Source organism: Anopheles marshallii, chromosome 2 (assembly GCF_943734725.1).
Source record: "Anopheles marshallii chromosome 2, idAnoMarsDA_429_01, whole genome shotgun sequence".
Classification (NCBI taxonomy): Eukaryota; Metazoa; Arthropoda; class Insecta; order Diptera; family Culicidae; genus Anopheles; species Anopheles marshallii.
In genome coordinates, this window is record NC_071326.1 from 68,364,890 (window position 1) to 68,378,539 (window position 13,650).

A 13,650-nucleotide genomic window follows, 5' to 3' on the forward strand; every position below is an offset into this window, starting at 1 on the left:
CTTTTCGACGGGCAGTTGTTTTCAATTTGTTGCTTGTGTGTTGTTCTCGTCTCCATTCGAGCAGGTTCAACTTTGTTTGTCGGGTTTATCAGCTCCCATTCACCACGGGATGATGCCCTATGTCCGTACACTGGGTCTGTTGCTTGCCGGCGTCTCTTATTGCACCACCTGGCCTGGCTCTATCATCTCAGCAATCACCAACTCACCCACAATCGGCTACTGTTTCCCGGATGCCCCCGGGGTGGGGAAGGGAAAAAAGGGGGCGAGGGAGGGATCTCTGTCGTGTTGTGGGCTTACTTTCGTGATTTTGTCCAAACTTTCGTGTGAGTGTGTTCATTTTTGTGTACCTCGATGATCTGATGATCATAACGCGTGTTTGTGTGAGCTTAGATGGGAGAGGCATGTACTTGCATGTGTGGGTGTGTATCTGTGTGCTTATACATGTTCCACTTTTTTTTGTTTTGATTAATTCCTAATCAAATATTTGTTTTATTATAAAATTAGTATAGTTTGGCTAGGTTTGATATTTGTTTCACGATAGACACAACTAAAATGAGACGACCAAGTTGCTGTTGTATCGAAATCATTAAGTATATCTGAAACAAAGTACGAGAATTATAAGGAATACGGGTTAGAAAGAGAGAGGGAGAGAGAGAGAGACAGTTGAAGCAATGCGAGCTGCATGTAGCCATACCTATAACAACTCATATTGCCGCAGATGCATCCGCTGAATGATGTCCCGACAATCGTTGAAAACTCTCTTGATGTTTTCCGTATCTACAGCGCAGGTAAAGTGTGGATAGCAGTAGTGTTTGCCATCACCACTCGCTGTCGATATACGCTACAATGAACAAAAGATTAGTTGCATACCACACGCACACGCGCTAAACGATGTCAAATTGAACATACCAAGAACTCATCTCTTATAAAATATTTTGCTCTAATCACTTCAGGATCTTCACCCATTTCGCATACAGCGTCGGCTGGAAAATAATGTTGGAAGAAAAACGAAACAAACTCAGTTCTATTAATTCCATTTCCTTATCTCTATGCAGTAGTTCTCTTTCTAGCAGCTCTTACCTGGCGTCTGGTAACGATTGAATTCGCCAAAATAGTCGGACAGCTTACTCTTGCCTGCCTTTATCTTCTCCGCAAGCAAGTCTTGCTTGTTTAAAAACAATATAACGGATATAGTCCGTAACCATCTGCGAGTAGGTGCGGGAAGAAAAAACAACCGAACAAAAGAACAATAAAGTTACTCCTGCATCCTGCAACTGAGCATGCTCCATGTGTGTATCTTCTCACCGATTATTCCAAATACTTTTAAACAGATCCAACGACTCCCGTAGCCGGTTCTGTGTGGGATCTTCGCGCAGGACCATATTATAACTAGAGCACGCCGTCACGAAGATGATTGCTGTGACATCGTTGAAGCATTGGATCCACTTACGCCGCTCATCACGCTGCCCTCCGACGTCGAACATGCTGTAAAAGAAGGCAGGGAAAAACATAATGTCAGTATCAGAACGACCGGGGAGGGTGCAACAAAACTACTTACTGGAAATTCACTTTATCAACCTGAAACCTAGTTTCGAAAATGCCAGAGGTTAGCACACGACATCTCAAGATATCCTGCTCGGTTGGAGTATAGTTAGGCTGCTTGATTTCACTAACACGGTCCAGAAAGCTGCGAGCGAAAGGAAAGGAACACACACACGCGCGCGCGTACGTTAGAACCAACATCACATTCCACCCCATTCGACGGTTAATGAAGAGCGACAGCAGACAGTGGCAGATCACCGTTCGGCATCCACGGGCCTATTACTTACTATTTAGCACAATCAATTAATTGATACTCGTTCGATCGCTCGTACGTCTGTTGGACACCGCGATCTTTCCACAACTCTTCGGTGTGCTCGTAGAATTCCGGCGGATAATTGAAATCAGGCCCTGCGAAGGAAATCAAAGCCCAAAACAATCATTAGTCTGCTGTGCAGGAACATTACATGGACCCGGAGGTCCCACCTGCCCTGCATACCTGACGCATAATCCTGAATGTAGTCTACCCGTGCCTGATTCTCCGGTTTTTCTAACTGAATAGGCGGTGTCAGTGTGCTCATCGCACCGGTAATTGTCTGCAAATGGATGTGATAGGAGAATGAGACGTGATGAGTACCCGGCAGTACCCCTCCCTACCGTACCCTTTACTCACCAGGATAGCATCACGAATGTTCTTCTTAATGTCCTCTATCTTCTGCTTCCGCTCACTGTCGGAAAACCCGTTCACGTGCAATATTCTCATCTGTTTCACGATGGTCGACTTGCCGGACTCACCGGCACCGAGTAGTAACAGTCTGTGCGTGGCTCTGTACACCTGTAACGAGGAGACAGCATATGCGTCCGGTTTGAGCATCGTTTAAATGACACCCACCGGTCCCAAAAACCGGCTTACCTGTTTGTCCTTCTGCAGTTGTCGCGTGATCGCATCGCTGCGCCGTTTCTGGCTCTTGGTATCCTCGGAGCTGTTCGAGTCCGACTGTTTCGATCCGGCTGAACCGAAGCAACCCATCGCTGACCAGGGCGCCCACCAGCAGGTGGCACCGCCTTCCGGTGACGTATCGGGAGACTCGGCCCCCCGGGCTTCACCGTTGCGAGCCAGCGTCTAGATGGGGTGCGATGTTTCCCGAAAACCCTCCGTCTTCGCCGTGCTCGGGAGGGTGTCGCGTGCGCTGGTTTTTGTTCGCTCTTGCGCTCTCTTACCCAACCGCACACAGCGACGTTTATTCGCACCGCTTCGCCTCGGGCTGAGTGTGCTGTTACGGCTTGTTCCCAGCGAGATGCCCGAAGGAGTAGGGTTATTGTACAGCTGCAACTAAACACACTGCTCTTTTCTTGTGGACGCCTCCTCCTATCTAGGTGATGTGCATACTACAACAACCAACCATGCAAGGCCTGCAGCAGTGCGTTCGACCACAGTTTGTCAATTTATCTTCGATTGGCGGACTTTCTTCTCTATACGGTCATGTTTGTGTGGTTGTGTTTTAATTGCACTACATGCGACGTGTCTTGCTTCTGAACCTTCCACAGATATTTGGCCTTCCTGTGCGAAGGCGGCAACGGACAACTGACTCCGTGCGGCTTGGCTTTAGCGTACGACCCGTCCGATACTCTGGAATGATAAGAGAACAGACATTAGAATTAGACACACATACTCTCGGTAAAGTAATGAAGCGGGCCGTGGGGGATTGTGGGGAAATTACACCCGAACGAAGCAATGTTTAAATCACGCACATCCACACCGATCCCAAACGACGCGACACCACCAGCCTTCCATCGTGCGTCCACTGTTGATGCACCTACTGCTGCTGACGTTAGAAAACTGATGCACTTGTTAATGAAATGTGCGCACAACCTCGTGCGGCCGCGGAATGGTTTTATTGCCGGTTCGCTACGCCGCACCCACTCCCGCACAACCACACCACACAGCTAGGAAGCCATTCGAAATTACGACAGAATCTTCCCCCGTCGATGGGATGGAGAACATGATCCGATCGTCCGGAGCGACAACGAGCGAAAGCGCACACTTCGCACGCGATCGGAAATGCGCGTAGCGGGAGATACACCTTAATGAATGGGGAATGAGAGATGATGTGAATAATGTATCCGCAACCGGGTAGGTACGGATGAACCACATCATCACGCATAAACACACACACACACACACATATACATGGAGACATGGGGAGCTTTTCGAGCAAGATGGAGCTATAAATAAAAGTAATAATCGCTTCCAATTGTATCGGAGTTCTTCGGGAGTTGTACCGTACCGTACCAACCGAAAAATTCTTCACATTACGCAAAAAAACAAGGTGAAATCTTGCAATGAACGTGACATCTCTAATGTATTAGCATATAAAATACGCTTTAGGTAGGTAACGTCACAAAATTGATACCGAACAATCAATGCCCATAATATCGCTCTTCTAGGGGTGGGTTCTGTTGATGAATCATGCCTGAGCTAGTGATGTGATAATCGAGTCCTTTAAAATATTCGAATCTTCGAATCCTACTTGGGTTTCGATCGATCCTCAATCTCAATCCCAATCCGTCATAATGTTGAGCAGGGTACGTCGCACGGGGAGGGGGGAAAGGGAATAGATAGAATCCCTATCGGATCCAATCCCTATAGAATCACTACCGGGTGCTATCCCTATAGAATCTCAATCGGATCGAATCCTTTTGGAATACCAATCGCATCGAATCCTTTTGGAATCCGTCAAATGGGATCCGATCCGATCCGATCACTTGAAAGATCCAAGCTTCCGAAACCCAATCTTCCCAACACTAGTTGGAGCAGTGACGCACATGGATTTCGGACCGCACATGGATTTTGGGTGGCCACTCTGGGACCTGCTGTCCTGGGCAGGGGTCTCCCAACCGTACAGCCTGTGGGCCACATTGATTAAAACTACAGAAGCTAAAAGCCACTTAAGCCATGGAACATTTTCTTTTAATGATAACTTAAAAAGGACTGATTTTAACGATTCTTCATAAGACTTCCCTGCTGCCTTGACTACAACTCATCTGTTAATACACATTAACGGTCCCATCGAATCTGGCAACATTCTCACGAAGCCGGAATCGATCGGATCGAAATTTTTGAACTGAACGTTCTGGTACTAAAATGATTTCGTGATGGTTAAGGAAAACCCATTAAGGAAGGCCACCAACGCACCAACTTCAACGCATTTCATTCTAGTGCATTATGGTTATATGCATTACATTATATTTAATAATAACCCCACTGTTCCTAACTATCAGGGCCCGCCATGAACTAAAACCCGCCACTGCCTTGGAGATCTTGCAAGATCATTGAAACTTTAAAGTAGAGATTCAAAGGCTAAAGCTGAGGGGGCAACGAGCGATGAGGGTTCCCTCAAAACTCAAAACGGGAAGCATTCTTGAGTGAATTGTGTGCTGCGAAATACCTGGCTCATCTATAGAAGTCTCAATAAGTTTTTAGACTTTATCTAACAGATGCGGCCAGCCTCGACCGGGCTCGTCAAAACGTCAACGAATATTGGGTTATATTTTATAGTTTGTGTAACTGAATGTGAGTAAATCACTAACGTTAATCACTACCGAAGCAGGTTCCACATTAAACGTACTAAATTAAACATTTAATTTTTTTGTAGAGCTTGATCTTGATTGAGTGTCCAACAAATTAAACCCATTTGCTGGACAATAGTCTCACACTAAGCTTTAAAAAACCAGCATTGGTGAAACAGAACAACAAAGTGATACAGTCAACTTCTGCAGAGAGTCTGGCACCACCCGTCTGTCACATTTGTCCACACCAGGGGTCGGCACACCTTTCACGAACAGAGTCGGATAGTAGTATAGTAGAAAACAAGTTTGCTGCTACGGGCCGAGCCAACGAATCCTACTTCTCCGAACGAGTTTTCAGACGTATGAAGTACAGTCGTTTCTTGAGTTACGCGAATAATGCGTGGCGGAGAGAAATTTGCATAAGTCGAATTTCCTTTATAATGTCGTTTATATTTAGAGTTCAGGGATCGAATACTTATTTTCATTTTACGATGCACATTCATATTTGTTGTGTCTAGATTGATTTCAATTATTGGAATCATATTTTATCCCAAGAAATTTTGGTAATAGTCAAATGTAACGTGTTTTTGAGAATATTTGCACTTTCACAAATAAAAAATAAAATTCCACACACAAAATTACACGAACGGTCAAAATTTTTAGATTCGCGTAACTCGGGAAATGATGTTGAAAGCATTGAAAAAAAAATCTTATAAATTTTCAAACATGTATCAATTCTGCCGATTTTTTTAAACTTATTTAACTACATTTATAACGACTCTTTGCCGTATTATCAGCCATATATCAGACTGAGGGAGTACAAAATACTCCAGGTATTTCCTCCTAAGTATACGTTGTGGACTACGAAGAAAAAGTTGCTTGGGAAAAGATGACCAACGAAATGTTGATGAAAAATGTAGAAAAGTATGACACAGTTGACGTCGATGATGAATCACACAATATATTATTAGTGCCGTGGTAAAAGAGATCTTGTCTTGTTGTTGATAAAATCTAGTGGCAGGTCGCTCTTTGCCAACCCCTGCACAGTCGACAGGCAAAAAGGCATTTAAAAATGAATTTTTTATTTACTATGTACGAGTGCATTGTGGCCGCAGTGCGAGGCGATTTGTTCGATATGCTTGTTAGTTTATTAGATGCACTTCAGCATGCACCTCGGTTGCAGGCGCGCTCGAGAGCATTTCAACTCGAAACCGATTCGCCCGATACAGTCTCCGCAACCGGCATGCGTTCCAGGAATCGAACTACCATTGTAATAGCACACCTTAACCGTGTTATCATCGCTCGTTTATACTTCCAACCATTACTCTCGATCTCTCTCTCTCTCTCTCTCTCTATTTCTCTATCTGTTCCTCTTCCCTTTAACAGCCCTATTTAGCTCACTCTCTACGGTGTACACTTTTAGCACTGATTTGCTTGCAACGGTTGTGGCGCGGCATTTACTGCTGCTGCTGGTGTTGATAATTATGCAATGTGAGAAAATTTGTTCAGTGTATTATCAATCCGTCGTATACCCACCGATTGTCATTCTCTGTGTAGTTGTGTGTCTGTGTGTCTGTGTCCGCGTCTATGATTATCTAGCACCTCTGCTCCACTCCCTTCCAAACAAACCGTTCAACGCTCAGCCGAGTGGAGTGGAGTTGCGGTTTTTAGAACTCGCATCCATCCGTGTTGGATAACACGAGATGGAGCAGAAACAGCAATATGGAGCAATACAAAAAAAAAATGGCCAACCCTGCGCGCCACCATCCCGAACTATTTTCATCCGGTTTTAAAACAGAACATCATGGTGTGCGTGAATGATGTGTTGGGCGGCCACCGACAGGCCAGGGTGAGCTTTTGCGGGCAACGCCATTGCAACAGCGAGCCTCCGCCTGGCGCCGCACACAATAACAACGTTCCCCCACTGGCTCTCCACCAGTCATCACCCATTTGGAAGCTTACGACGATGCTTACGGGCGACCCAGTACCCATGGAGGAGGATGATGATGGTGTTAGCGATTAAGTACGCACAATTATTCTCGCCTTTCGAATGCTGTGATTCACACAGCACTTGGGTGTAGTGGAGAACGTAACCACAATATTAGCGCCTTCCACCAACCAAGCGCCCCAGCAGGACAGAATGTTAGTGACTGAAATGATACAGTGCGTTACGGAAATATAACTCTAGTGTGTTTGCAATAGTTTAAAACAGATACAATTAAATCACTGTGTTGCTGGTAAATCAAATGTTTTTCTTTTGTATCGTATTCAGAATTATTTAACAATGTGAAGAAATTAAACGAACCCCTTCTCAGTCTCGACTTTTTGAAACGAGGATAAAACAATTACAGCAATTTGCTTTTATTCAATTTTTGGAAAGATTCTGCTCTCAAACAACGGGAATAATTTGAATTTTGGTATGTTCAGAAACATATTAAACGATCGTAAAGTCATCATGCAAATTTAAAACAATCTTTTAATTTTCTCTTCAAAGTTAATCAAAAATAAATTAATGCTACAATAATTTTTTAAAAGAAATTTAGGAACAAAACCAAAAGGCAAACAAATGAACAAACTAGATAATACGGCAAAAGCCGTCATATTGGATTACATAAATAAAATAAATAAATGAACAAACTTAGTAAAATATGGAAAGTACGCTTTAGTTCGGTTAAAACAAGAAATAAAAATGCTATGCTTTGATATTTGTCGTGCTGCTGATCGAATCGGATATCAAACATCTAACGGACGGTGATCTAAGGTAAAGGACAACCTAACCTTCAATTCACAGGTTAACAACATTATAGTTTATTTAAAATTCAAAGATGCGTTCTGATTTATGAACCTGTATCAGATTCACTTAACACAATTCCGTTCAGGAAAAAAGCAATCTTGAATCACAATAGCATCTTCAGGGCTGTAATGCCACATGGAAGAAGAATAATTAAGTAATTTTTGATATGTTGATTAGCTATTTCATTTCATAACTAACCATAAACCATGAAAATAAATGACCTAAATTAAAATAAAAGTATTGAGCGATAGCATTATGTCAACAATACAAAACCACTAAAGTAAACTTAATGTTAAAATCCAATCATTTGTCGTAGATGTCATGTTTATTACGTAACAATACAGCCAGGTTGTTCTTCGTGCATTAAAACAAAATGCCTATATAATATCAATAGCAAAAACAAAGTATTAATTTTAAGTGAAGTATTGCAATAATAAATGAATCATTGTACGAAAATAATAATAAAAAAATTCAATATTGTGCCGTACTGTGCTTATCAATTTTTCCAGCACTGTACTTTACTGTGTTACGGGAACCGTTGCGAAAGCGTCACTGCTTAGAGGGTCTAGGTAAGCGATTCGAACGTTCTAATTGACCGGTTCTGGCATTGCAATTGCTTACCCATTGGTACCGTCGGAACGAGCTGGTGATCATTGATTTGACCTCTTTTACTTTCGATTGACTTTATCGGGTGATATGGAGATGATGCACGAACAAGCTAACTCACGCCACGCGATACCAATCGTCAGTGTCCGAAGCAAGAGTGCGTTTCCGGAAGGGTGGAAACAATTTTCTCAAAATTATACTATTTTGCTCGCTTGCTTAGAATTGTTTGCGAAAGTAACGCGCACAAATTAACATACAATTACGCTTCATTTCAGAATGTCGACGGTGTTGGGTGGGAGTTCCGCAAACGACCATTGGTCGCACTTTTTTGAGGTATTTGCAAATAACACCGCAGTTCGAAGAAAGTCGAATTTTCGTTTGCAACGGCTGCCATCGTGTAATCGTCACACGACTATCGATAATTTTTCCACGCATTAATTTTACTAAACGCGCCCGCTGCACACAAACGGAAGTCCCGTCCGTACGTAAACCACAACCGATAATTGTGACCAGCGGTGTAAGAAAGGCACACGCTAGCGTTCTATCAACTGTCGAACATTCGGACACGTCGCAATCCGTCGGAGCACTTAATAGCATTCCAGGTCGCTTACAGCCGGAGCTGATGCTTGACTCTCAATTACACCTGTCTCCTCAAACTAACACCCCCCCCCCCCCCCCCCCCCCCCCCCCCCCCCCTCTGGCATGACGACTGTCCACTTCTCCTTCAGCTGGAACCCCATTTCCCATCGGCGGCATTTTCGTTCACTGTGGATCGACGGCAGTACAGAAATGCACCTCGATTGCTGATTAGCATTAATCGATAGAGGTCGAAGGCAAGTTCGCGCACGCTGCACGGTGAAATGTTACATGATGATTCTTTCCCACCCGCTGGACCAATGGGAATCTATTACGTTTTATGTGTTAACCGAATTCCAATAACACATGGCGGAGGACCATTCTTTTCTTGTGGTTACTCAATACATTTGTTTGAATTTATTAAGGAATCGATGTGCGCCAGCTACATCACACCATTGAAAGATAATTAAAGCTACTTATCGTTCTTAGCTATACGTCCAATATTGGAAATTGTTTTTAAATTTTTAACACAAAAAGTAGGGATCTTGCAACTTCTCTTGAACGTAAGTGTGAAATCTTTTAAATTAAAAAAAAATCTAATTTTAATCACTATTACACGCAGTTTGATTTTAATTTTTCATCCGTCCGTATTAGAGATGAGAATAATCACTCTTTTCAATGATTTGAATCGGAGTCAAAGAGTGGGTTTAAAGATTTGAAACCTTTACTCACTCTTTTGAGATTCATTAAAAAAGATTACACTGCATTTATGTTTTTACCACTCTTTTGCGTTTATACTCACTCTTACTCTCTGTGCCGACTAGAAACTCACTCAGGAGTGAGTAAAACTGTTTTATCACTCTTTGGATCATAATCACTCTCTAAGAGTGAGTAAAAGAGTATTATCACTCTTTGGATTATAATCACTCTGTAAGAGTGAGTAAAAGAGTATCATCACTCTTTTGGGATTTTAAGCACCGAGGATGAGTGCTATCAGACAATAACTTATAATATATTTATGATTTCAGAAGGGTTATCATATAGTTAACAACATAACAATATTTTAAATATTTTACTTAATATCTTTAATGAAAAAAACTTTGTTGAAACATATTTTTATTGAATTTTGCCAAATTTATTAGGATTATTCCCTTGCATAAATATTTAATACATCTTTAGATAAATTTTAACAAAACATTCATGCTTCACGGGGGTAAAATCTTTAAGTAGTAATTCTTTAAATTAAAAATAAAATACATGTATAACACTTTTTCTTAACTTACACCTTACTTCCCTTAAATCACAGTTTAAAACTACCATTGCAACGAGAACCAAAAAATAAAAACACTTTCATTTTTATTTGATTTTCCTTCATGACTACGCTCAGCCCATAGTGTCATGTCAAATTTTTGATCAGGGTAGCTTCAAACCCTATAGGGGGGGGCTACAAAAATCTTTTACCATTTTTTTTTTTTAATAAAAAAAATGTATTCTGTCACATTACCTAGATACCTAGATACTTTGTTTACACAAAAATTGTCTCCACACTTGACGCGTTAATTGAGCCGTTGGTGGTTATAGAAAATATTCTCCAACCCCTAACCAATACTGTACTTTGCAAATAAAAGCGCAACCGTTTGGGTTTTTTTCCCTAACCAACACAGTCAATGATAAATTGTTGCACTTGTCCATCGAATGGCCAGCGATCAGCACATAACGAGACCGGACGATCCATCATGGTACGGAATGCATCCTTTCTCCGACACGAGCTCAATTATTCACTCCACATCCCAATGATCTGTGCTGCCGGCGACACAGAAAACAATGGTTCGCACAAGCAACCAGTACCGGACGATCGTGCCGCCAGCATACGCCAACCACGCCGGACACCAACCCAACAGCCGAACGGAGACGAGTTGCATGTCTTACCGTCTGACCGGCTCGCCAGCACCCGGCACGGCCCCTCGATCGCCCTCGTCGTCGGACAGACGATTATGTGACCGGACTGTTCAAATTCCAGCCAGCGCCATTCGTTGACTTTGCAGCCGGCGCAGAGCGGTACGCGGAGCACGCCCCGATCTAAACCGTTGTGATCGGACGGCCCCCAACAGCGGTAAATGTGTGTACCCTTACTACGGCGAAGACAAAAGCCTCCATAGTCGGACAACATCACACATTTCCTGCCGAGTTGATACACACTCATGCAAAATGACACGCTGACGACGGACATGGGCGGTTCGGCACGGATTGACGGCTGTAAAACCGAATATGCAACGTGGTGCAACGGTGGTGTGGAGACGAATAATAATGTTAACGTGTTAACATTAACACGAGCGCGATTAAACGGGTATGGCATACACACTTTGGCGCTGTAAAATGGGAAACCGAGCGGAAATAAACGTGCCTGAGCCAAAGACTAAGCAGCAGAAGCTTTGTGCGACTGTATAAATGCACGAGGAGGATCAGTCTCGTCCAATCATTTTTTTTTCTATCTGCTATCTGCTAGACATTAGAAATGATACTTAGATTATAGCGCTGCTGTAATACATAAACTATTGTAGCATCTGTTATTAGAACAGCAGAAGGGGGATTTGAAGGATTTCTTGTGTCAGATAAATAAAATTGTTAATAATTTGCAACTCATCATTACTTTAATAACAACAATAACACACTTTACTTCAAAACGCACTATGTGTGATGATATTCTAAATTTCCGTATTAAAAATGGCTTTCTATTTCCATCGATTTTAGCATAACTACAAACCACCAGGCTGCTCCATTTGAAGATAAGGCTAATACGCTCACAGCTCGCCATACAAATGGCAAGCCAAGTTAAGCCTAGAATAGAAGGATTAGATTGGTTTCTTAATGAAAGTACCCAAGTACCCAAAACCCAAGCTCGACAAATGTCAAAACAAAAAATGTTGCTAGCTGGTCTGAGCCAGATTACGCCATGTTTCCCGTGTGCGAAAAATGTAAACAATTTTTTTTAACAAAAACAACTGAAAAAGGATTACTTTAATAATCAGACTTGTTTATTATTCCAAATGCATTAAAATAAAAATTAAATTACTTAACTTTAATCGATTTTTCTCAAATTGTAGTTTACAAAAATGATCCCTTGTGTCATTCTTTATGTCAAAACGCTATGTCCTTTACGAATCTGTACAGAATGATACAGCCCGGTACCTGGATTATTTGGCAGATACTGGCTTAAAGCATAAGCTTTCTAACTTTCGGTATGATCTACCCCATTATTAGATAGTTAACGCTAATAAGCATTTTGAAAGAAAAACATATCAAGCTTAGTAACAATAAATCCAGCGTAGGATATTTATAAAAAAACAAACAAACAGCAGACTCAAAATCAGCAAACAAAAAAAGAGATCCTCACAGTCCTCACAGTTGATGTACAGAAGTAAAAGGGTTTTTAATTTAAAAAAAAATAAAGTTACGCAAATAAAACAAAAAAAAAACAACAACCGCCTAATATTACGCAAACGTGGGAAATAACATTGGAAGAAACTACGTAATCCCATACGCCGATGCATAAATAAACAACGCAACGGTGGCGGCAGCAAACATGAATGCTGATTAATTATTGAGCATCCCCAAACGCCCTCAGTGATCGAAAAGTTGCGTTTCCCGAAGCGGGCATTGTTTGGCAGCTACATGAAATCGGTGCTTTCGTGCGAAATCAATAACACAGCACCGGGCGAACGTGATCGCTGTAACACGTTCACCCGGTTAAATGGAAGCAATATTCATCGTACCACGCGCGCTACACTTCGTTTGAACGGATTTTGAAATGTCAACGGCAAAGCGTTCGAACGGGCACAGCGCTGCACAGCAAACACTGCGCGCCTTGACTCAGTTGACACGACCGCCGATCGGATCGGGTGTACATTGCACATGCGAGACGCTTTTAGACGGAATACGGAGGAAAAGTGTACGAATAAAAAAAGGCGAACAGCAGGCCATCCACCAGGGCGTGCTCGTCCTCCATCCAGACAGCTGTATATTTTCACCTGCTTCATTCATTGACTTGGTGGCTGCTTGGTTTTTCCGTCGCTTGGCAACACTGTCCCCTCCGGGATCGCCATAAGCTCTCCTCCACACCACCACACACCACGCAAAAGCCACCGAATGGTGAGTAGAAAAGCTCCAAAAATAAACACTTCCCGCACACTGGTTGCACACACGCTCGCGTCACTTCAATCCCATCCAGTCGGCGAGTGTGTGTGCGTGTTACGTCACCAGCTACACCTAATGACGACATGGCGGCGAATCGCGAGATAAAAGATAATTTTTATCGACCCCAAGACAACTGTGGATGTCCGCTGCCGAATGTGCAATTCTGTTTTGGTCCGTCGTGTGCCCTTCGTGCCCGGGCTCACTATCCTACTGATTGCGTACATGCACGCACACCAGGATGGGCGCGTGTGGGTGGCAAAGTATGCCGCGCGACGTTTGTGTTAGTGATGGGAAAAACGGCTCCGGATCCGGAACCGGCTCTGAACAATTTCGGGCCATAGATTTCGGAGTCGTGGGTTCGGAGCCGTGGG

At 42.9% G+C, this 13,650-nt stretch overlaps 1 protein-coding gene across 1 annotated transcript; it reads right to left on the reverse strand.

Moving 5' to 3' along the window:
• Window positions 1-479: 479 nt before the first annotated feature.
• Window positions 480-2,655, reverse strand: LOC128708979 (guanine nucleotide-binding protein G(s) subunit alpha). The gene is made up of 10 exons (XM_053803961.1): window positions 2,453-2,655; window positions 2,213-2,374; window positions 2,039-2,135; window positions 1,830-1,950; window positions 1,559-1,687; window positions 1,306-1,485; window positions 1,081-1,205; window positions 910-983; window positions 695-841; window positions 480-596 (listed from the first exon to the last, which is right to left on the reverse strand). The coding sequence occupies exons 1-9, from the start codon at window positions 2,567-2,569 to the stop codon at window positions 695-697; spliced, it is 1,152 nt and encodes a 383-aa protein (XP_053659936.1). The 5' UTR covers window positions 2,570-2,655; the 3' UTR covers window positions 480-596.
• Window positions 2,656-13,650: the final 10,995 nt, after the last annotated feature.